Source organism: Heteronotia binoei, chromosome 21, assembly GCF_032191835.1.
Source record: "Heteronotia binoei isolate CCM8104 ecotype False Entrance Well chromosome 21, APGP_CSIRO_Hbin_v1, whole genome shotgun sequence".
Lineage (NCBI taxonomy): Eukaryota > Metazoa > Chordata > Lepidosauria > Squamata > Gekkonidae > Heteronotia > Heteronotia binoei.
Window position 1 is genome coordinate 152,423,381 of NC_083243.1, and position 22,193 is coordinate 152,445,573.

At 39.6% G+C, this 22,193-nt stretch overlaps 1 protein-coding gene across 1 annotated transcript in view; it reads right to left on the reverse strand.

The window, feature by feature from the left end:
• HPS5 (HPS5 biogenesis of lysosomal organelles complex 2 subunit 2) overlaps nt 1-22,193 on the reverse strand; it is a 46,607-nt gene continuing 24,414 nt past the window's right edge. The window contains exons 13-23 of the mRNA XM_060263217.1: nt 18,444-18,567; nt 15,550-15,699; nt 14,878-14,949; nt 13,456-14,105; nt 10,848-10,968; nt 10,367-10,522; nt 9,649-9,768; nt 8,723-8,836; nt 6,857-6,963; nt 4,462-4,747; nt 1-2,219 (exon numbers count right to left, since the gene is read on the reverse strand). Of these exons, the coding sequence (XP_060119200.1) occupies nt 2,159-2,219; nt 4,462-4,747; nt 6,857-6,963; nt 8,723-8,836; nt 9,649-9,768; nt 10,367-10,522; nt 10,848-10,968; nt 13,456-14,105; nt 14,878-14,949; nt 15,550-15,699; nt 18,444-18,567 (1,961 nt within the window). The 3' untranslated portion in view covers nt 1-2,158. The remainder of the gene's footprint in view (nt 2,220-4,461; nt 4,748-6,856; nt 6,964-8,722; nt 8,837-9,648; nt 9,769-10,366; nt 10,523-10,847; nt 10,969-13,455; nt 14,106-14,877; nt 14,950-15,549; nt 15,700-18,443; nt 18,568-22,193) is intronic.

Below are 22,193 nucleotides of genomic sequence, written 5' to 3' on the forward strand. Positions count from 1 at the left end.
TGATTATTAGAGATATTAACTTTAATAAACTCCAAGTAAGCAAAAATCATAAACATGGTTGTTTGAGTACAAGCAATGTTTTAAATAACAAAATCATACGGTATGCTTAAAAGTGATGGATTTTCAAAAATATAAACAGTAAGTAGCAAAGTACAAAAATTGGTTATGCATATATATTTTAGTTGTTCTATATCACTTCCTTTTGAGATAGCACATAATACAGAGTTTTACGAAAATCTCAAATTTATTTTGTGCATTTGTATCAGTATTTAAACTATGTGTATAGTAATTTACATGCTGATACCCCATTCAAAAGTCTGTGCATCGAGTTCCTTGTTCACAGCAGGACTTCTTCGCCCCTGTTTCTGGAAGCTGCCCCCTCCTCCCCCATGATACCAATGAAGCAGGTCCTGAAACCTGATGAAACCACAAAAGTGTATGAAGCCACTGCTGCAAAAAAGAGGAAAATTCTAGTGTGCACAAATAAGCCATTGCCCACACCTAACAAGACTCTTTGGATTGTGATCTAGAAAAAGAAGGCACAAAAAAGATAATTTACGTAAAGCTTTGTACTTTATTAAAGTTTTGAGACAAGGACTAACAACAACTAGTATGAAATTATGTTCTAAAAGATTGTATTGAAAGCCTGAAGTTATGCATTTGTGCTATTTCAGACTTCAGCTTTAAGATTCAAGTATGCAGTGTTAGGTTGGGTCAAAAACACATTGGAAATTACAGTTTAATTCTAGAAGCCCTTCAAAAAGGAGTTCAAACTTCATAACTCTATCCAATGTATTAATTTATCCAATAAGTATAATTTATATCAGTTTCAACCTAAGGCTGCTCTTCAAAGTTATACAGAGATGTGAGGTATTCCACACACTGGAGTGTGTGTGAGTGATGATTCCCCTTTCCCTTCTGACAGCTGCAGCCTCTCACACCTGTTGAAAAGCTGTTACTCAGGGTCTCCCCCACTTTTAGAGGACACCAGGGGCTGTTGCCAGAAGGCATAATGAAAGCGCCCTTGCACAAGTAAAAGCATCCTTGAATTACTTTAGAACTAAGCCATTATTAAAAATATGATTTCTATAAATTAAATATTTAACATGACTCGAAATGATTTGCATAGTATTCTCTTTTTGTCAAAGACCAGATAATGTCAACAGAAGTATTCAGTTCAGTGAATTTTAAAATATGAATGCTTCTAAGTCAAATAAAACTTTAATAGTGAAGATTCTCCAAGTGTTAAGTAAAACAAAGTATGTCAACTGTTCCAGTTGTGGCATGTAACAACACAATTACACACTTACTTGGATTGAGACCTTTTGAACACAGTAGGATTTACTGCCACATAAACATGAATGGAATCAAACTTCATTATACAAAATTGTAAAAAAGAAAACAGTGCAAAACTATTGTACGGTTTTTCTTAAAGTTTTAGGGTGCTTTTTAGTAAGAGAACAAACTGCATTAATATACATAATTTTACATTAACTCCTGCCATTGCTAAAATGCTGCATTAAAAGGTTACCAACGTCAATTGTCAGTAATATTTAGCTAACAGCATCTCGGCTCTAGCACTGCTGCTTTTATATACATTTGGAAGGTGTTATATTTGGTACTGTTATCACATCCTTTTAGTAGCTACCTTACAAGAGTTTTTGATATAACTCATAAAGGATACTGCCCATCTTCTAATTATACATGTAAAATCTATGCTTTTACATACATTCATTTATGTGCACCTTCTTACAAATTGAATGGTAATCTGCTAGTAACTGTACAGAATCTATCATGCTTTTGATATTGCTAAAATAAATTTACATTGATTATATGGGTAGAGGTTGTTCACAAAGAATCCCATTTTCTTATGTAAAGTTAACACTGATAATGCAACTCTTAACATATACAAATACTTCTAAGGTGCTCACAGAAATATAGTTCGGCACTTTTAAGTAAGCAACTGGCAAAACACATTCAGTTATAGAAATCCAATATACCAAGACTTGAAAACTGATATTTTAAAAAGCTTCATTTCCAATGTTTGTGCAAATAGATTAATACACTGTTTTCTAGAGAGGAAGACTTTTCTGGAAACTGATACAAGTTCTTGCAATATATGTGCCTTATAACCATTGTTATCTTTCATAACTATTTGTTATGCTTGTTGAGACCACAAAAATCTATCACATTTTTCCAGCATGGACTGAATCAGGGCTCTGCAACAAATATAAAAGAATGGAAGGGAAAGGAAATTAAATTATTATAAAGACATGATTAAACTCTCATTTTTATCCCTCAACTTCTTTCATCAGCTGAACCTCAAACTGGATTTACAATTGTTTGTGCATAGATCACTACAGTGCAACAGTTTTGGTTCACAGAATTAGTACCTCATGTCTACTCCTTTAATGATACTTTCCTTGGAGTAAACCCCATTAAATAATATAGGTTTTACTTCCAAGTAGACTTGCTTAGGAGTGCATCTAAAGACTACAATTACTCATCATGCCAAGGGTTATCATGCCAATAAGATAAGTTTCAAAAGCTTTGTACATTTTATATTAACTTCCTGGGCTGCTTTCCAGAGATATGCAGATGGAGTTTGCTATTCAGTCATGCTTTTTAGTCCTTCTAAGATATACTTCAGAAACTTCAGCTCCTTCAGCAAATGTGTGTGTTTTCATTATGTAGAAAACAACTAAGGATGGACATGAACCACAAAAATTCAGTTCTGTTTATGGGCAAACCATGAAGCAAACTGGGTTTGTGAGGTTCATGCTTGAAACAGCTGAGCTATGAGGCAGCCTGCTCCCACAGCTCAGCTGTTTCCAATCTAAACACCTGATCCATGGGAGCCAAAGCTCAGCTGTTTGGATCGGAAATTGCTGAGCTTCAGGGGCAGTCTGCTCCTATCTCTCAGCTGTTCAAGAAAATCCTCTTAAACAGCCAGCCCCAGGCTCAGAGCCATTTAAACTCCAGCTTTCTGCTCCTGTAGCTTTTTGTGGGGAACAGAAAGCAGTGGTTTAGATGACTCCCAGCCATTTAAACCAAATAGCTGTTTTTTGTGAAAAACAGAAAGCACAAACTACTATGAATGGCTCTCTATGAACCACCATGAATTGAGTAAAAATTTGTGGAAGTTCATGGAAGTTCTTCAGCTTACAAGCATTGCTTCACGAACTGGCTGAAATTTGTTACAAACTTTAGTTCATCAGGTGGTTCATGCCTATCCCTAGTAACTACCTAAGGTGCATACTCTTTTGAATTAAAGCTACAAAAGCTGACATGAGTTAAGCAACAAGGAGCACAGGAATAATTGGCTTGACTGGATAGTGACTTAAACTAATGGTTTTACTAGATATGGACTATGTTTTTAAAAAAAATTATTTTAGTATATTTCTATTCCGCCCATTCCCCGTAGGGCTCAGGGTGGAGATAAAACAATAAAATACAATAAAAACATTTTATAAACAATTTTAATCGGCATTTTTTGGTTTGGGTATATGGGACCCCAAAAAAATTCCCAGATCTCAATATCAGTATGGTATTTAGATCCAGGATTTTTCAGAAATCCCCAATTCTTTCAGTTCCAACAGACCCAAGAAGAAAAATACTGATAAAAAACCCAGCCCAATTCTAGGACTGGCTTGGCTTCTCCTACAGCTTGATTTAAACTGTGCTGCAGGAAAAGCTGGTTCCAGAATCTGCATGCTGTGGGGATGTCTCTCCTTGCCACACACAGTTCCTGACTGGGATGACTTCTCCTACAGCATGGTTTAAACTACGCTGCAGGAGAAGGTGGTCCCAGGATCTGCATGTGGCAGGGAGGTCTCTCCTTGCCACATGCAGACCTGGCAGGGATAGTTTCTCTTGCAGCACAATTTAAACTGCACTGCAGGAAAAGCTGGCCTGAGGCTCTGCTGTGCTGCAGCTAAAAGACTGGTCCCTCTGGCATAGCAGCTTCTGGGGCTGGCTTCTCCTGCAGCCTGGTTTAAACTGGGCTGCACAAGAAGCCAGCTTCATGCCAAGCCAGCAGGAACAGCCTGCTCCCTCTGGTACAGCCGATCCTTAGGCTGTCTTCTGCAATCCCTTCTGCAGTTCCTTTACAGGGGCTGCAGCAGAAGCCCAAAGAACAGCTGAGAGGCAGGAGTAATCTGCTCCCGTCTCTCCACATTTTCAGATCTACTGGTAATTCCCAAATAGATCAGGGATTTTCTCGGGATTCCTCTCCCTCCCCCACTCCCCCAGTTTTCCCAAGAAAACCTACATGTGTCTCAATTTAAGTAAGTACAATTGGAGATTAGCATTAAGCTCATTTAAGTTGATTTCAATGTTTTCCCACAGTGAAGTGTTTTATTTCAATTTATTTTGCCTGTATAGAAATTTGTCCATCTAAATGTCAAGTATATTTAATTAAATTCTAAAGTGATAACAAAATACTATTCTCTCAAAACCTACCTTTGCCTTTTTTCAGCAATTCTTAGTATCTCACAGACTTTGGCAAATTTTTCAGATAACTCGGTCATTAGGCCACATTCCTGCAACAGTAGCACTGCACGATCTGGGCCAATTATTTTAGCCAACAGAACAGCCACATTCTCAACAGTAACACAATTTGACCAATTCGGAGCACCATTACTAACAGCACTGCCGTTCTGCATAGAAGAATGGAGGACACTGCTGTGATGACTCTTTACAAGATTGAGGAGAAACCTCCATTCTTCCACTGTCTCTGGAACTGCCCCTGAAAGTGAAAGAATATTTATGATTAAAAAAAATCAGGTCAGTTTGCTGCCTAAGAACACCAGGACTAATATTGGAAAACAAACGAACAAAACAAAAAAAACATGTGGCCTGGGACAGAGGCTGCAGTGATAAAGGTGAACCAGCTTTGTGCCCTGCCCCCCCCCCCCAAATACTTGCACCCCACCAGCATCAGCATTTTGGAGGTCTCACCATGAGAATCCAAGTCGGAGTTACTAGTAAGAAATAACTGTTCCTTCTAGTTAACAAAAATCAGTATTCTCACAATAACCAGGGCAACAGGAACATTTACAACATACATTAAGATCCCCATCATCTTCTATTCTGTTGTGAGAGTAAATACAACGGGCTCTTTAAAAAGGCTCTGGGCACTCAGGGTTAATTTGTTGTGGCATCATAGCATGACAATGATCATGCAGATGCTGAAGCTCAGTATTCCTTTTGTCTGCAGTACACTGTTGCGACCTTTTCCTGTCATATTTGGCCTTGTAGCATTTAGCATCAGCGTGCGCTTGTGGTGTGATCTGGGTTTTTTGGCATGCCATGATTATGTTACAGTATACCATAAGGTATGCGCTTCGAGGTGGCTGTTTTCTGGGAACTGATCTGACTTCAGTTTTCCATCTGCCCTCACTGCAGCCTCTACATAGGAATAATAATAATAATAATAATCTTTTATTTATACCCCGCCCTCCCCGCCTAGGCAGGCTTTCTCCACAGTGGGGACCAAAGCAGCATACATCTCTCTCCTCTCCCCCCTTTTGATCTGCACAAGAACCCTGTGAGGTAGGTTTGGCTAAAAGTCTGTAACCTGTCCAAAGTCACCCAGTCAGCTTCCACAGCAAGAAACTGAGTCTGGCAGACTCTGCTCTGAAGCGCTGCTATGCCACACTGGCTGTCATAGGGGGCTGCTGCTTAACAGTAGTAAGCAGCCAGGCCTAGTAAGCAGCCAGTCAGATGGCATATAAAGTCATCCAGAGGGTGCTGCCAGGCCTAGGGTAGCCCACATCCAGGTGGAGTGGGAAGATCTCCTAGGATCACAACTGAACTCCAGACAACAGATCTCTCTCCCCTTGTTGAAAAATAACTGCTTTGGGGGTGGTCTTATGGCATTATATTCAGCTGAGGCCTCTCTCCTCCTCAAACTCTGGCTTCCTTAGACTCCACCCCAAAATCTTCAGGAATTTCACAACTTGGAGCTGGCAGCCCTAATCCAGATTGGCCCCAATGAGCTCTTCCTCAAAGGCCAAAATAGACCTGGAAAGGGCCTCCCCGCCACCGCCGCCTTTTACTGACAGAACCAAGCATGATTGCCAACAACAGCCACTGCCAAGCAGCTTCCCCAGTGGTCCAATCCTCAACTGTAATGGGGCTGGAGGGTGGGGTTGCTCTTTGAGCAACACGTAGCTCATCCAAAGGGAGGATGAGTCATCACCAGTACTGTTAGACTTTTATAGCTATAGGATAGCAAAGTCAGGATATGTTTGGATACTTAAATCCAGTGACTGGAGCTGTGAACAGGCAAGAAAGATCTTTCTACAAATCTGAAAAAGGCACTAGGTTTGCAGAAAAATGTGAAATTAAAAAAAAAAAGCCACTGGACCACTTAAAAATCCAAAAATGATAAAAGGAACACCTGTAGCTTTAAGCAACAGATTCCCTCAATGGCTGTCTCAGATAGGCAACCACAGTATTCCAGGCTTCACAGTAAGTAAAAAGCCAGGGGAAAGGCCCTTTCTAGGCCTATTTTGGCCTTTGACAGAGAATTCACTGGGGCCAGGCCTGACTAAGGTTGACAGCTCCAGGTTGGAAAATTCTTGCCAATTTTGTAGTAGATTCTGAGGAGGGCAGAGTTTGGGGAGAAGAGAGACCTCAGCCAAATATAATGCCATAGAGTCCACCCTCCAAAACTGTCATTTTTTCCAGGAAGGCAGATCTCTGTTGTCTGGAGTTCAGTTGTGATTCTGGGGTATATTTTCATGTCCCACCTGGAGACTGGCAACCTTAGGCATGGATCATTAAACTATACGCATAACGTCTAGTTAACACAAGCAGGCATTCAGTTTTAACCAAATTAAGGTTTACTAACCATGTTCTCCATCCAACAAGTTCATGTCATCTAAATAAACAATATTAGTCAGGGTTTCAGCTCTTCTATCAAGATCCAAACAGAGAGAAAGGTATCCAGGCCAGAACCTGTGAAAATGTAAGTGCTCTATATGTCAAAGTAATTATAACTTAATTAATGTTCTAGTTTACTACAAGCTTCAAAAAGACATGTGCATAAGTGCTTTCATACATAAACACCCACCTATACCAGCTGAGATTAAGAATTAGATCATATAACATATTATGCATTATCGACTGCACACTGAAGAGCTCAAACATGGCCAGATCTACAGTGAAGTAAGAGGATGGTTGCTATTCTATATCCTAAGAAAGTAGAGTACTTAATGTTCTTGCCCTCTACACAGTGTTTGAAGCAGCCCCCCTCCCCAAATCTTTTTGAGTCTGTAGGCACACTGGAATTCTGACACAGGATGGCTGGCCGAGCCAACCACAAAATGGCCACCACTAGGGGCAGAGTCAGCCACAAAACATCAGGGTGCAAAGTTATATACAACTCTAATAGAAACACTTTAACATTTCAGGTACCACTGATTAAGAGGATGACTTTTAATCTGTACAGTGATTTGATCTGATTTATACCTTACCCTATCCCAAAGCATTCAAATTTCCAGTGGCCAATCTGGGTGAAAGTCCCACTTGAACCCACCCACTTTCTAAAAACACTCTGTGGACACAAGGGGAAAGTGTTGGCAAGCACCTTGGCCCCTGGTTTAAAGGATGCCTTGGGAACAAGCAGGGATGGAGAGTGGTGCTCTGCCTCTTGGGTGGTGTAATGTGGAGAAAAGCAGAAGGAAGTGGAGACAGCCACCCCTTTTGAGCCATTACTGAGCTCCAAATTGACTTTGGATCTACAGAAGGCATGTACACAAGCACTACAGTCTTATTTCAATGTTCAGATAGACAAGAAACCACCCAACCCTCTTAAAAAAAAGCACCCTTCCATAATTTAGCATACACACCCATTTAACAAGCTAAATAAATATGAGTAGGTGTTATCCTCGCAAAACACTCTCCCTACAGTTGTTGCTTTGTATGTGTTTTATGTACTTTCACAGGTATGTGGAAATGGTTTCCCCAAAATGCTAATGGCTTTGAGAGATTCATATTGTAAAAGCACATTGTTTTGAGGAAACAAATACAATTCAGCCCCACTGAAATCAAAGCCAAACACAGCAATCTAATGGATTTCTTTGGAAGTTCACATTCTAGCATCGTCAGGATCATGTTCTTGGTGGATGGACTTTGTTCATTTATCTCTCAAGGCTGGCTAAAACCAACTTTCAGCTGGTTTTATATAAGAGTATTATTTTAAAGATAATAATAAAAGGCAGTAATACATACCAGATAATGCATTTTCTTTCCTCCTTCCAATGCTGGTTTGACATAATGCTTCTATGCAGCAGCAACCAGAATCCATGACCTTTAAGACACTGTATGACCCCAAAATGGACTAGGGCAGCAACCCAGCAATGCCTGTTCTATTCCATTGCAGTAATAAGCACATTGCCCACAGAGATGGGGAGAAGCAGAAGCAATAAAGAAGCAGTGAAGCTTTGAACTGGAACATGGCTTTTGCTTCTGCATAACTCACTAGTGGTGCTCAGCATTTTAATTGGTTGCAGTGGAAAAGGCAGTCAAGCAGCAACCCTGAATGATTTTAAATATGTATTCTAATAGGCATAGCACTGGCTGCTAGAATGTACATAGGGATAATGGCTCAGCACACGCACAGTACGTATCCTGGATGCTGAAATTAAACAAACTAAAAGAACAAACAACATGGACCCTCAAGAATAATCTTTCGTTTACAAAAAATTTACCTTACCCATAATATTTGCAGATTTCAGCCATCTTCTCTTTTGTTATAATGTCAGCTGGGAGTTTAAGCAATAGTAAAATCAGTTGGCTATATCCCCAAGTAAATAAATGTGACCGTGGCCTGAAAATATTAAAGCACAAAGTCAAAGATTAAACTTCTTTGGAAATGTTGCAGAAGTGTGGCTTGGTATATTTTCAGTTGACAATATGAAAGATATTTTCTTGAAGGATTCTCCAATAAAACCATTCTTCATATGGCCATTTTTTCTTTAAAGGCCATTCTTCTTTCTTTAAATACATTTGTTATTAAAATACAAAACTTCAAGCTAATACATTAAGTTCAAAAAACATTTTAATAAACACTGCATAAAATAATAAAAAACTGCTGTGTCATTAATTTACATGGCATTTTATTGAGCACAAAACCAGGTTACTTATCTGTAACTGATGATCTTCGAGTGGTCATCTGTGCAGTCACACACACATGGGTCTTGCCCTCGGCAACAGATCCTAACCTGGAGATTCCAAAAGCTCGCGTGAGCGTTATTTTTTGGCGCACTTTCCGGATTGTCCAGGGGAGCAGGCACCAACTGCGCATGCCTGGAGCGAGCGGAAGGTGCCCCTCCCACTCCATTTCTTTCAGCTACTACTGACATCCGTGCAGGAAAGCAAAGAGCCAGCAGAGGGGAAGGCTGGGTGTGTGTGTGTGACTGCACAGATGACCACTCGAAGATCATCATTTACATATGGGCTAGATACTTTGTACTATGAATCAGCCCTTCAGTCTATTGGGATTATCTTCCAAAACTCAATTACCACTAGTGTACATTGTGACTGATAATCTAAATAAGACCTTCAATAAACCAGTGAGAAACTGGGCTTCTATTACAGAGGTGTTTATATACAGCAAACCTGGATAACTATAACCCATACCTTGGATATCCTTGTGCATCCCTGGTACTTGCTGTATTTGGTGAATCATGAGAAACTGCCAAACATAGCCAATCCAATCGTAAGGATTCAGGATAGAGAAGAGATCTCATGAAAGACAACCTAGAATGATATTATTTTTACCAATTATAAAAAAGGTAAAGGTAGTCAGTCCCCTGTGCAAGCACCAGTGGTTTCCAACTCTGGGGTGGCGTTGCTTTCACAACGTTTTCACAGCAGACTTTTTACGGGGTAGTTTGCCATTGCCTTTCCCAGTCATCTACACTTTCCCCTCAGCAAGCTGGGTACTCATTTTACCAACCTCGGAAGGATGGAAGGCTGAGTCAACCTGAGCCGGCTACCTGAACCAGCTTCCGCTGGGATCGAACTCAGGTCGTGAGCAGAGGGCTCCGACTGCAGTACTGCAGCTTTACCACTCTGCGCCACGGGACTCTTTTACCAATTATACCAGGTAGATTTTAGATGTGCAGAAGCAGGAAGAGGGGTTTTAAGTATTGCATGAACTGAGGCTGGATTCCCTTTGCATCTCAAAGCAACAGAACAAAAATATCCCTTATTTAAATAGTGTTTTGTTTTAGAAATTCCAGTGAAATAATCAGAAGACAAGAAAAGCCAAATGTGCAACACTCAACTCATTTTAATTATCTTCCTGCATCCCATCCTTTATTTCTCTTCCCCAGAGTAAGAAAAAGCACTGTACCGTTCATCTTCAGCCTTTGATTTGATTAAACTGTCTAAAAATGCCAAAAAATGTTCAGGATTGCTTTTACAAATTTGCTTGATATCTGATGGCAAAATGGATGGATAAAACTTGATCAGAGGCCTTAGAGAAGTTTCTCCAAATTTTTCATAAAGCCTATATGAAACAAGAAATGACAAATCATATATTTAAACACAAACCATTTGTTTTTTTACAAAACTATATTAACTAGTATGCTACTGTTGTAATGAGTGAATGTACAATCATAAAGATTATCACATCAAAGTACTTTTAAAACAAGAGAGGGGGGCTTTCTTACACCCAACTCATCCATGCAGTTCTGTGCCCATAGCAGTTGTAACACAAGCAAGGGAAAATTCCGCTTGCATTCATGCAAGTGGATGGATCTGGGGATGGACTGGATTATTCCCTACACCAGGGATCAAATATGATGCTTCCAAACAAGACAGAAAATGCATACCTTTGGGCATGTGCCAATAATACAGGAGCATCCCAGGGGCCCAGATCAACCAACAATTTCAGGGTTTTAAACATATCTCCATTTTCTAGTGCCAAAGTGACTGCGCTCTTCAGAGTTAATTCTGAAATGTAGAATTACACACGTTATAAACCATTGTATGTAGGAGTATCTGAAGAAGTGTGCATGCACACACAAGTTTACATGCAGAATTAAACTTTGTTGGTCTTAAAGCTGCCACTGGATTCAAACTTTGTTCTATTAACCATTTGTGTTTGATGAAGGAGCTCTGACTCTCAAAAGCTGACACCCTGAAGCTCTTGTTGGTCTCTAAGGTGCTCCTGGACTCAAACCTAAACGTTCCACTGCAGACCAACAGGATTACCCACTGAAACTATTAATCTAACTAAGCATGCACTGATGTTTACTGGTACTTAGCACATGATAAATTACTTAAATCCAAGTAACCTGTATGAAATGTTCAACGAGTAAAGTTGGATTAGTACTTTTAATAAATTTTGCTTCATCTATCCATTCCTGCTAAAATTAGACACATTGTGATGAGGGGTGAAATCACCTGTGCGAACTCACAGGGAAAAGCAAATCTCACCTTACTCAAACTGGTCCTGCTTTTCCACCCTCTGGCTCCATTCCCTGCCACCTGCTTGGTATTGCCTTCCTTTACCCTTGCCCAGCCCCTCTACCTCTGCTTCCCCTGTCTGTTCATCTTCTGGGGCCATGGAAGTGGCGGGGGAGGCAGCGAGAAAAGGGAAAGCCACTAAGAGGTACACTAAGACATTTAGAGAAGTGGAGACATATTGCTAGAAAACTGTTTAGTTATTGTCCAATTTATTTTTAAAAGTGTATGGAAATCTATTTTTCAGATTCATAGAATTGGAAGGGACCTCCAGGGTCATCTAGTCCAACCCCCTGCACAACGCAGGAAATTCACAAATACCTCCCCCTAAATTCAGAATGTTTTCAGAATGAATTCTCAATTCAATTGAGATTGAGAATGTAGAACTGATTCCTAGATATACCTACCCATCTATCCACACTCGCCTATGTGCTCTATGCTGTAGGTCAAGTAAGCACTTAAGTTTTATCAACAGCCATAGGCTTTCACTAAAGGATTGTGGGGATTTTAGTTTAATGAAGGGCTGAAATACCTTCTCCCTTCCTTTTCCCAAGGTACCTAAGGAAGGAAGAATCACTATTAAACTAGTCTGGATATGCCCTGTGCATCTAGAAAGAAAGCCTAACACACTTGGCTTGTATTTAATTATTTATTATTCTCCTTTCTCACTGAGACTCATCTGATTACATAGTATAAACAAATGCAATCAACAGGATAAGACATCTGATAAACAATACAGAAGGACTAGGATTACATCAATTTGAAATAAAGCACAGAGTACAAGACACTCTGTTCTCTTTACAAAAACACTTTTCTAGGCCATTGTGCTATAACATAGCTGTTTCCTTTATAGAAATAACCTCAACAACTCTATTTTACATCATTTTCAGAATGGCAAAAGTGTGGGAGGCTTTCTGACCTCAAGGATGCCATTCTACAAGGTGGGAGCCATAACAGAAAATGAACAAGAAGAGATTGGATTTATACTGTGCCCTTCACTCAGAGTCTCAGAGCAGTTTATAATTTCCTTCCCTTCTTCTCCCCATAAAAGACATCCTATGAGGTAGGTGGGGCTGAGAGAGCTCTCAGAGAACAGATCTGTGAGAACCGTGGCTGACCCAAGGTCACTCCAGCAGATACATATGGAGGAGTGGGGAATCAAACCTGATTCTCCAAGATTAGAGTCTGCGCACTTAACCACTACCAGAGGTTTTTTAGTAGAAAAAGCCCAGCAGGAACTTATTAGCATATTAGACCACACCCCTAATATTTGCATATTAATTCAATAGCATATTAGGCCACACACTCGTTAGCATATTAGGCTACACCAGCTGGGATAATTAAGTGCAAATGGAACTGGTAGCAGCTGGCTTCCACCCACCCCCATCTGCCATCCCTCTCTCCCTCCCTGCAGAAGCTGCAGGTGCTCCCACTGGACCTTTAATGCCAAGGCACCCACATCCCCAGCAGCAGCCCTTCAGAGGACAACACCCACCACTCAGGCTCCAAAGGGAAGGACAGAAGGAAGGAAGGAAGGAAGGAAGGAAGGAAGGAAGGAAGGAAGGAAGGAAGGAAGGAAGGAAGGAAGGAAGGAAGGAAGGAAGGAAGGGCTGTCTTACCATCACCAGAAAGAGGGAAAAGAAACAGAAAGAAAAGGGGGGGAGACGGACAGAAAGAACTGTGGAAATAAAGAAACAACTGCCGAAAGAAAGAAAGAAAGAAAGAAAGAAAGAAAGAAAGAAAGAAAGAAAGAAAGAAAGAAAGAAAGAAAGAAAGAAAGAAAGAAAGAAAGAAAGAAAGAAAGAAAGAAAGAAAGAAAGAAAGAAAGAAAGAAAGAAAGAAAGAAAGAAACTGATCTTCTGGAGATCAGCTGTCATAATGGAAGATCTCCAGGTCCCACCTGCTATAAATGAATAACCACTGTTCAGTACAGTTCCATACATTTAAAGACACAAACTTCATCACACTGATTACCTTTCAGTCCTTCTATATAAGTTTCCCAAATTTGGGGATGACTGCTGTGAGAGATGATAATACAGTGCTTCAGTCTTTCCAAATCCAGAAGGAAAAAGTAGTCCTTTATAAATTGACAAGTCAAAGCACAGGAAGCATCTGGCTGAATACATTGTTCGTTATTTAATTGTAAATGCTCGTATACCTTTAATTCAAAACATAAAGTTGTCAGCTCTACCAGATCCTTTTTCATGTCTTGTTCTATGAAACATGGAGACACAGTCTGGAAGGACTGGCTGAAGCTCCCCTCTCGTCTATTGGGTTTTTTGTAAAGCATTCTATCAACAGTATTGTCATTGCTTAACCCTTCCCTGGTATTTCCATCCAAAGTGCCTCCCTGTTTGTTATTTACAGCATCATTTTCATTGTTGGTTCTTGAGACTGGTCTCTGTTCCTCTTCTGTGTGATCACTATCTGTTCCCATATTTTCTTCAAAAACTTGCCATACTTCAGGGTGCAAAGGCAAATCTCCATCAGTCTTGAATGAGCTATCGTCTGAAATGGAAGGCACTTTGACTCCAAATGCATCTTCCAGAAATGGAATCCAGTTAAGCAAAACCACCCTTAAACACTGTGGTTCTAATAAAACTAGTGGATCCTGGAGTCTGGTTCTGTAAAATGAACAGATATTCAATTATTAGAAATCAGAATGGAGTTACTGACAAAGCCCTGGCCTGGATCCTGCAGTAATGTTCCATTAACAGAAGAGGGGTGTGATTTTCACCAATTCCCCACCACCATCGCAGACCCCCCACTTCATCCCTCATTCTGTTCCTGCAGGTTCCTTTGGTCCCCCATGAGCAGGATTTTGTGGAGTCTGTAATAGAAGTCAATGAAATCCTGATCCAATGATAGAATTGCCTTCAATTAGCAGAGACTAGTTGAAGGATTCAAGCCATAATGCTGAGTGCATTCATCCCAACTAGTTAAGACAGTGGTTGCTCAGGAACACTATTTTGTGTTTATGTTTTAATTCTGATTTAAAATCATCTAATGTAATTTGCAAATCTCCAATCTTTGCTTAGGCAGGATGTTTTATGTGTATAATCTCAGCCATATGAGATTAATTTTGCTCCAGTCTACCACAGATGGAACACTTGTTTGTGGCAGACTCCCGGAGGCTCAATTGAATCCCACTTTACCTGCCCCCCCACCTCCACCCCTGCACTCAATGCCTATGCAGGCAGCACAGGGCTAGGCACACACCTTCTATATTCCCATAGTTAAGACCTATGCTCCTTTTAACTTCCAGTTAAATATTAAATCACTGTACCAAACAGTAGTATTTTGTAAAAATACTTGTTCAGCACTACCTGGTGCATATTTTTAAAAATAAGCATCTTTCATCTGTATATAATATTCTACAAATGTAGTGTCACTTACAGAGTATCTTTAGTCGCTATCTTGAGATCTTTTAGATAATTCTCTTCTTGAGGTTGGCTCTGTAGCTCCACCCTTAGACAAAGAACTACATTTTAAATCAATGATCTGAGGAATGCAAAATTCTCTGTTTCTCCTATGTCTTTATTAACTGAAGTTCAACAACAACTGAAAGACTAAACATTACAAGCACTGAAACCTTTCATCTTTTTCCTTCATGTCTCCTTGATCTTCCACACTAAGGTCTGAGATAACAGATACAGAATTGTTTGTTTATTTATTTTATTCAATTTATATCCCACCCTCCCCACGAAAGCAGGCTCAGGTTTAGTATCTTTTCACCCAAAAAATAAGAATCCCATGCATTCTGAGAACAACTCCAGACATGGGTGTACTATACTTCTGGTACCATCTTTTATTTTCCTAGGCTTGATACATTTATCAGACATTTCAATGCATGGAACACCATTTCCAATCATTAACACTATTCCCAATCATTGAACATTTTTGTGGCATTTTAGTATTACTGGAAATGGGTACTACTTAAATTTGCATAATGGGAATAAAATCTGCAGTAGGCCTTCATTATCAACTAGGGAAGTGGCAGATTTCCTGCCTCATCATTCTCTTAAGAGCAAAATACTTTCACAGGAAAGTAAACAAGCTTCTACTCACTTTTCTTCTTGAGAATGTGTTATTACATTGGCAGTCACCTCTGACAGTTGCTCTTCATCATTATTGTCCTGTCTGACTCTATCAGGATTCACATGAAGGGTACCAATCTTTTCTATCTTCTCTGTGGTCTTACGTACAAAACTTGAAACACTAGGAATTGAATTTTAAAATAATATAAACATTACCAAGGACACAACAGTCAATAAAAGCAGACAAAAAGATGTTGTATGGCATCTCAGAGTTTAACTAATGTATTATAGCATGACGTTTCACAGGCCTTCAGAAACCTAAAGCAGACTGGAAGGTAATGGACAAACACAACAATGAAATACAGACTATAATCACTTTTGTCAGCACACACAGAAATTTTAGAATACTAAAAGTACTCTCAATTTTGTTAAGCAAAGTCAGAGTGATTTTGGAGGTAATATAAACTCTCTGGGTAGTATTCACATTATCCAAATGTTGAGAAACTAGGATTAAATATCCTGAACCCTAAAAATCGGCTATCAGAAGGGAAGCAGTCAAGCATAAAATGGAAAATGCAAATACTAGCTCAGGGGTTAGTCATGAGACAACTAATTCATGAACCTTTTAGAAGAAAGTATATCTTTTAATTCTAGTTGGTTCTCTTTCACATTTTTAAAACCTCATGCTATGTTTGTGAGCAAAAGGGAAATGGCCTCAGACACTACTTGTCACTCAGGCTTTGGTGTACTGCTTCAAATAGTTCACACAATGTGTTACTATTATGATGGAAGTTTCAATTTTAAAAAATGGAAACTATTACTAATGTGTGTGTTAGTTCTTACTATAACCCTTTGCTTTTTTTTTAATAACCACTTGCTTGCAACAAATCAGAATTAAAACAGACAGGCAGGCAAGAAATGTGTGTCATAAAGTACCTAAAAATAGGTTTACTTTTTCAACCTGAAGATAGGCTACAAATCACGTACATGGTACGCATGAACCAGTGGGCTAATAATTTGAGGGCTTACAAAGCTCACTAAGGCATAAGTCTCTCCTAAGAAGGATCACATTTGTTCAAGTATTAGAATTCTCTTCTGCTTTGCTTTCCAGAGAGAAGTCATCCCCTCCTTGGAGGTCAGAAGTACTGTAGGAAGAAACTTGTAGTACTCCCCCACCCTACCCCATTCCAATCACTTATTCCTCTCTTAAGAACAGAAGATTTGGTTCACTTACCACAAAGCTTCCTTCTCAATAGTCCAGGATTGAGGTGGTCCTCCAATGATGGGAAGAGGAAGAGCTATATCCCATAAGTGGAGGACCACCCCAGTCCTCAGACCACTGGAGATATCGTAGGAATTCCTTCTTACTTAACCCCATTTGAATAAGAATAGGGAAAGAATTAGACCATTATAGACATGTCAATTGAACTGCTTGAGAATAAAGCTATAGACTGCACATATGCAACTAGAAATAACCAATCACTAATGGATAGCAATCACTGAAAAAAACACTGAATGTTATGAGGAGGATACACCCAATCTTCCAAGTATCCTTCTCCCAACAAGTGGCTTTTTCTCCATCTGAAGAGACATTTAGTTTGGAGGAAGACTCCATAGGCCAGAGAAAGGCTTCAAATTGCACAGTGGCATGGAGGGATGGGATAGGAACCACCCTTACAATTCAGTCCTCAGATTAGATGAAGTTGCTTTTTTCATACAGTTTCTTTATAACTGTTCATATATAATACAAAGTGCTCCATCTTGTTTGCTCTAAACAACACAAAATTACAAACTCTATAGCAAAGGTACCAATTTTTGAAAAGTTTTTAAATTCAATATTTCCATTTAGCTCTCAAGACCAGTACCTTTTCAAAGCAAAATTTCATTTTTTTCCTATGCAGTTTGGATTATTCTCTCCTTCTAACAGAAATATAGAATTTAATAGAAATACAAAAAAGAGAAATACGAAATAAAATATGAAGCTTAGTAACTATATTTGGCAACTCTATCCATTTTTCCTGAATAATCAAGTGATATTTGCAGAGATCCACCATGAAAACATTGGCCACCAAACAGCTCCATATAAGCGATCAAGCTCACAGATGAAGCAGTTGCAGACTGTGCTTCACATCTACAAACTATCTATTGGGTAGACTCTCAGTCCAAAGGATTCCCCCCACCCAACCTTCAGAAGCAGCTTTCCAGGGACTTAAAGAGGCTATAGTGTGAAAGTGGGAAGGGTTCTGTACACAACAGTTCTTTGGTTCCCATTAGCTATAAAAGGAAGAAATACACGAAAAGAGTGAAAAACAGTATAATATCCAGAATATATTTGGGCAACATAAAATAGGCATTAAATTCAAGTGCAGATGCTCATTACCCTAAAATTTCAACTAGCAGTACATTTGCTTTTCTACAATGCTGTCTTGCCAGTTACAAATTATCACATTGAATTTCATGAAAGTAATTTTTATTCCAGTAATTCACAGCAGAAATAAAATGAAAAGCAGAACACTCTGGGTACTTTAGTAATTGTTGCTGCCACCCTCCCTAGACAGCACTAACTCTTCATGTACAGCCCTTAGCATAAGACATCAGCAGTTATTATACAAGTAACTACTTTGGGTCCTAAGGAGACTGAGATATAGAAATCCATTTTCTTCCCAAAAGGACACACACAGAGTTAATATGAGCTGCTGTTTCTCATTCTCTTCATATCTTATCTGTCCTAGAGATCAGCATCCTTGTCTATCTGTGCTCTTCTAATGACTAAAAGATCGTTAGCCCCAGCCAGACACCACACAACCTGCTTAAAATGGTTAAAATCTTGCGTACAAAAACTATTTATGGATTAACAAATTATGATTAATGGATTTGACAAAACACAAAGGATGTAATGGGTGAGGAATCTACACATGATTTTACCTGTCCTTAACAGCTTGAAGAGAGACGAGAGGAGATGGGGAACGGAATGACAATGGAATACTGAATGGAAGAAAAGTCTCATTTCGATCAGTGTCGACCACCACAGAAGCATGAGATACACTGTCTAACAAACAAAATTAAAATTTGGACAAGTTATAAAATAGAATAAGCCAACAAGACATGCTTAAGCATGATCAGATGCCCTACTCCACACTATTTTTCCTCGCATCTTAATGGTTGACAGAAATACTTAAGATGGATGGTCCAGCCATAACTGTGACCTTCTTGTTATGAGGGAAATGGCCATGCTGTCTGCTCCTCTTATGTTCATGTGTCTGAGCAGTTTGGAAACAATGTTTTTAATAGAAAATAAGATATCCAATTACCAGGATAAAAGTTTTGTCTACTTTTAAACCATCCAGCACAAAGTAGATTATTAACAGACCTAAAATATAAACCTTTCAAGCTGAATTCCCACAGACATTGTGACTTACATAGGAATAAGAGCATGCAGAATGGGGGGGGGGGGTCAATTAGTGCCTGTTGAAATTCTTGTGAAACACCTGAGTAATTTAAAGATTCAGATATGTATCCAACCACCAGTTCTTGCAACTGAATGGCATTTCCATTTGCAGAAGAGAATGTAGTAAGTTTTATTGGCTTCCCCCCTCCTAGTACATGCCTTACTTTGTCATTATATTGTGCAGAGGGCCCACTGCCCCCCACAGAACAAAATTTCATTGGGGTTCTGAAGGCTGCAGCAGGAATAGGATGCGGGAAAGCCTGTTCTCCAAAATCCTCAATGAGTTGGATGTAAACCATTGTCTTTATCAATACTCTCATTAATGATTTTCACAGTAATTATCTCCCATTTCAACTATGGATTACATGAAATGAAAGGAAGTGAAACCTTCACAGTGTAAGCATCTTTTTAAGTACTCACAGAATCTGACTTCCTCCGAACAAGCTTAACAACTCTGCATGCTTGAAGACCAGTTAGATTTTTTAAAACTCATTTTTAAAAGAGACTCTTTATATTCCATATTACATTGACTATGCTTGTTAATGAAAAAGGTGCCAAAAAAGAGGAAAGTACTCATCCAGATATTATTTCAAGTTCCAACTTAAGCTTACGTGTACTACCCTTTGTACAGAAATATACCTTACAGTTCAATACCAGGTTTAATAAGCCTTCTCCAAACAAGGGCATACTATACTTTGGAAAAGTGCCATGACTTGATACTACAACCACTTGCAAAAGCCATTTAAAGGGAACATTCCCTTTAAATGGCTTTTGCAAGATCTCTTCTCCCCTTCCATTCTGCTGGCCCCGGGGAGCCTTCCGTAGCAGAAAGGAGGAAACCTCATAAACCAAACCAGTTCAATAAAAAACATTTTTTCCAAACTGCTTAAACACGCAAATGAACCACAAACTGGTATTAACCTTCATTTCCCCAGTTCACGCCCATCCCTACACAGCATCTACAGTCCCTAATAATTTATCAAAGTAAGTCTGTGAACCCTTTTGTACAGTGCAACCCTATTACCTGTGCAGAATAATTAATTAATTTCATTAGTTTGTGGAAAGCCAGAAGAATAAAAAAACATAAAAATACAAAGAATGTATAGTCTTTACACAGAATGTATAGTCCTTCTTGGCCAGAATGAGTTTACTATATGTAATGTAATAAGAACAAATATCCCTGTTAAGTCCTGGATGGGTGTTTGTTCCAAGTTTGTAATAACTTGTAATTCAGCAAATTCACTTTCCATTCTGTTCCTGAAGTTCCTTTGCAATGAAACAGCTCCTTTGAGGTCACCCATTGTATGTTCTGGGAGGTTAAAGTGTTCTCCTACAGGTTTCTCAGTCTTGCGATTTTTGATGTCAGATTTGTGTCCATTTATCTTTTGGCATGGGTTTGTCTGGTTTGTCCTATGTAGAGAACTTAAGGGCACAGTTGGCATTTAATGGCAGATATAATCTTAGAATATGAGCAAATGAATGAGCCTGAGATGGTGTAGTTGATGTTGTTGGGTCCAGTGATTGTGTTGTCTGGGTGTATGTAGCAGCAAAGTTGGCACATTGATTTATTGCAAGCTTTGGCACCAGTGTCCATATTCAATACAGATGTTGCATTATTGTGGTGATGAGCTGTTTTGAGATTGAGGGAATGTATGTGCACAAGAAAAGGTTTGTCTTCCAGTACTTGTGAAAGACAGCTGTTGTTGTCCAGTAGAGGTTGTAAGTCATTGATGCGTTGAACTGCTTTGAGTTGAGAGCTGTATGTAACTACTAGTGGTGTTGTATTATTGTCTTTTTTGAGTCTGTCTTATAACAGGTTTTCTCTGAGTACCATTCTGGCTTTGTTAATCTGTTTCCTGACTTCATGAGGTGGATACTTTAGTTCCAAAAATGTTTGTTGTAGATCCCTCAGGTGGGAATCTCTGTCTGTAGGATTGGAGCAGATGTGGCTGTAGTGCAGAGCCTGGCTCTATAAACTAGATTGTTTGGTATGTTTAGGATGGTGCTTGGAGATATGTGGGTATGTTTGTTGATCACTGGGTTTCCAGTATAAGGTGGTGTCTATGAGTCCACTGTGTATTTTTACAGTAGTGTCCAGAAAATGTATTTCTTGCATAGATTGGTTCATTGTCAGGTTGATGGTGGAGTCAAAGCAAGGGTCATTTTATAGAAAAATAGGTGGTGGAGCTCATTAGCATATGCTGCCCCCCCACCAGCCAAAAGCAACCTGACACAAGAAAAGCAAGCCCCAGGAGAACAAGGCCTGCTTGGGCTGGCTAGAGATCCAGCCAGCCCAAGCAGGCCTCGTTCACCTGGGGCTCTCCTTGGCATCCCTCCTCTCACAGTCAAAAGGCCAGCAAGCCACCTGCTGCCCAAAATCACATAAAAAGGGGAGAAAGGGTGGCATGGGCTTCTCCAGGGATTAATGAAGGCTGCTGGGGATGTGGCAAAGCTCCTGCTGGCTGGCTGGCTGCCCGCTCTCCTAGTCCAGGGATTGTTATACAGTTGCCCCTATTATTCAATGGACAAGGTAGGGGGGAAGAGGGTGGCAGCTGAATGGTTCAGGAGCTGTGCTCCTGTGAGCTCCTGCTGAATTCAAGGCCTGAATGAAAGTTACTGAATGCCTGGTGGAATATACCCAGGGCTTCTTTTCCATTGCATCCAAACAATAAAAATATAACCAATAAAACATAAGTACAGGAGTGGTATAAGTTGGTGAGAGTTTAGGAAGCACTGCTCCAAGTCAGCTATAAAGATGATGGCATATTGTGGGGCCATGCAGATGCCCATGGCTGTACACTTCATCTGGAGGAACAGTTTGTCATCAAATCTGAAATGGTTATTCCCTGCTTTGTCTCAAAATGTCTACATTATGTTATATGCTAATTTGCTTTTCAACTTTGTCTATAAGTTTGAATGGTTTTCTTCCATTTAATTGTATCTGAAGAAGTGTATGTGTACACATGAAAGCTTATACCTTGAATAAAATGTTATTGCTCTTAAAGGTGCTACTGGACTCTAACTTTATTCCACTGAAGTCCTGCTCATCTTTGGAAATCAGATGCTTATGAACTTCAACAAGATTTGGGATGGAGAGAATGGAGATATCCACACTTTGGATACAAAAAAGTGGCTGTGAACACACTGTGAGCACACAGCACAGGAAGCTACTGCATTAACAAGTAACTCAAATAGCACAGCACACTTTACACATTTATGTAAACTAA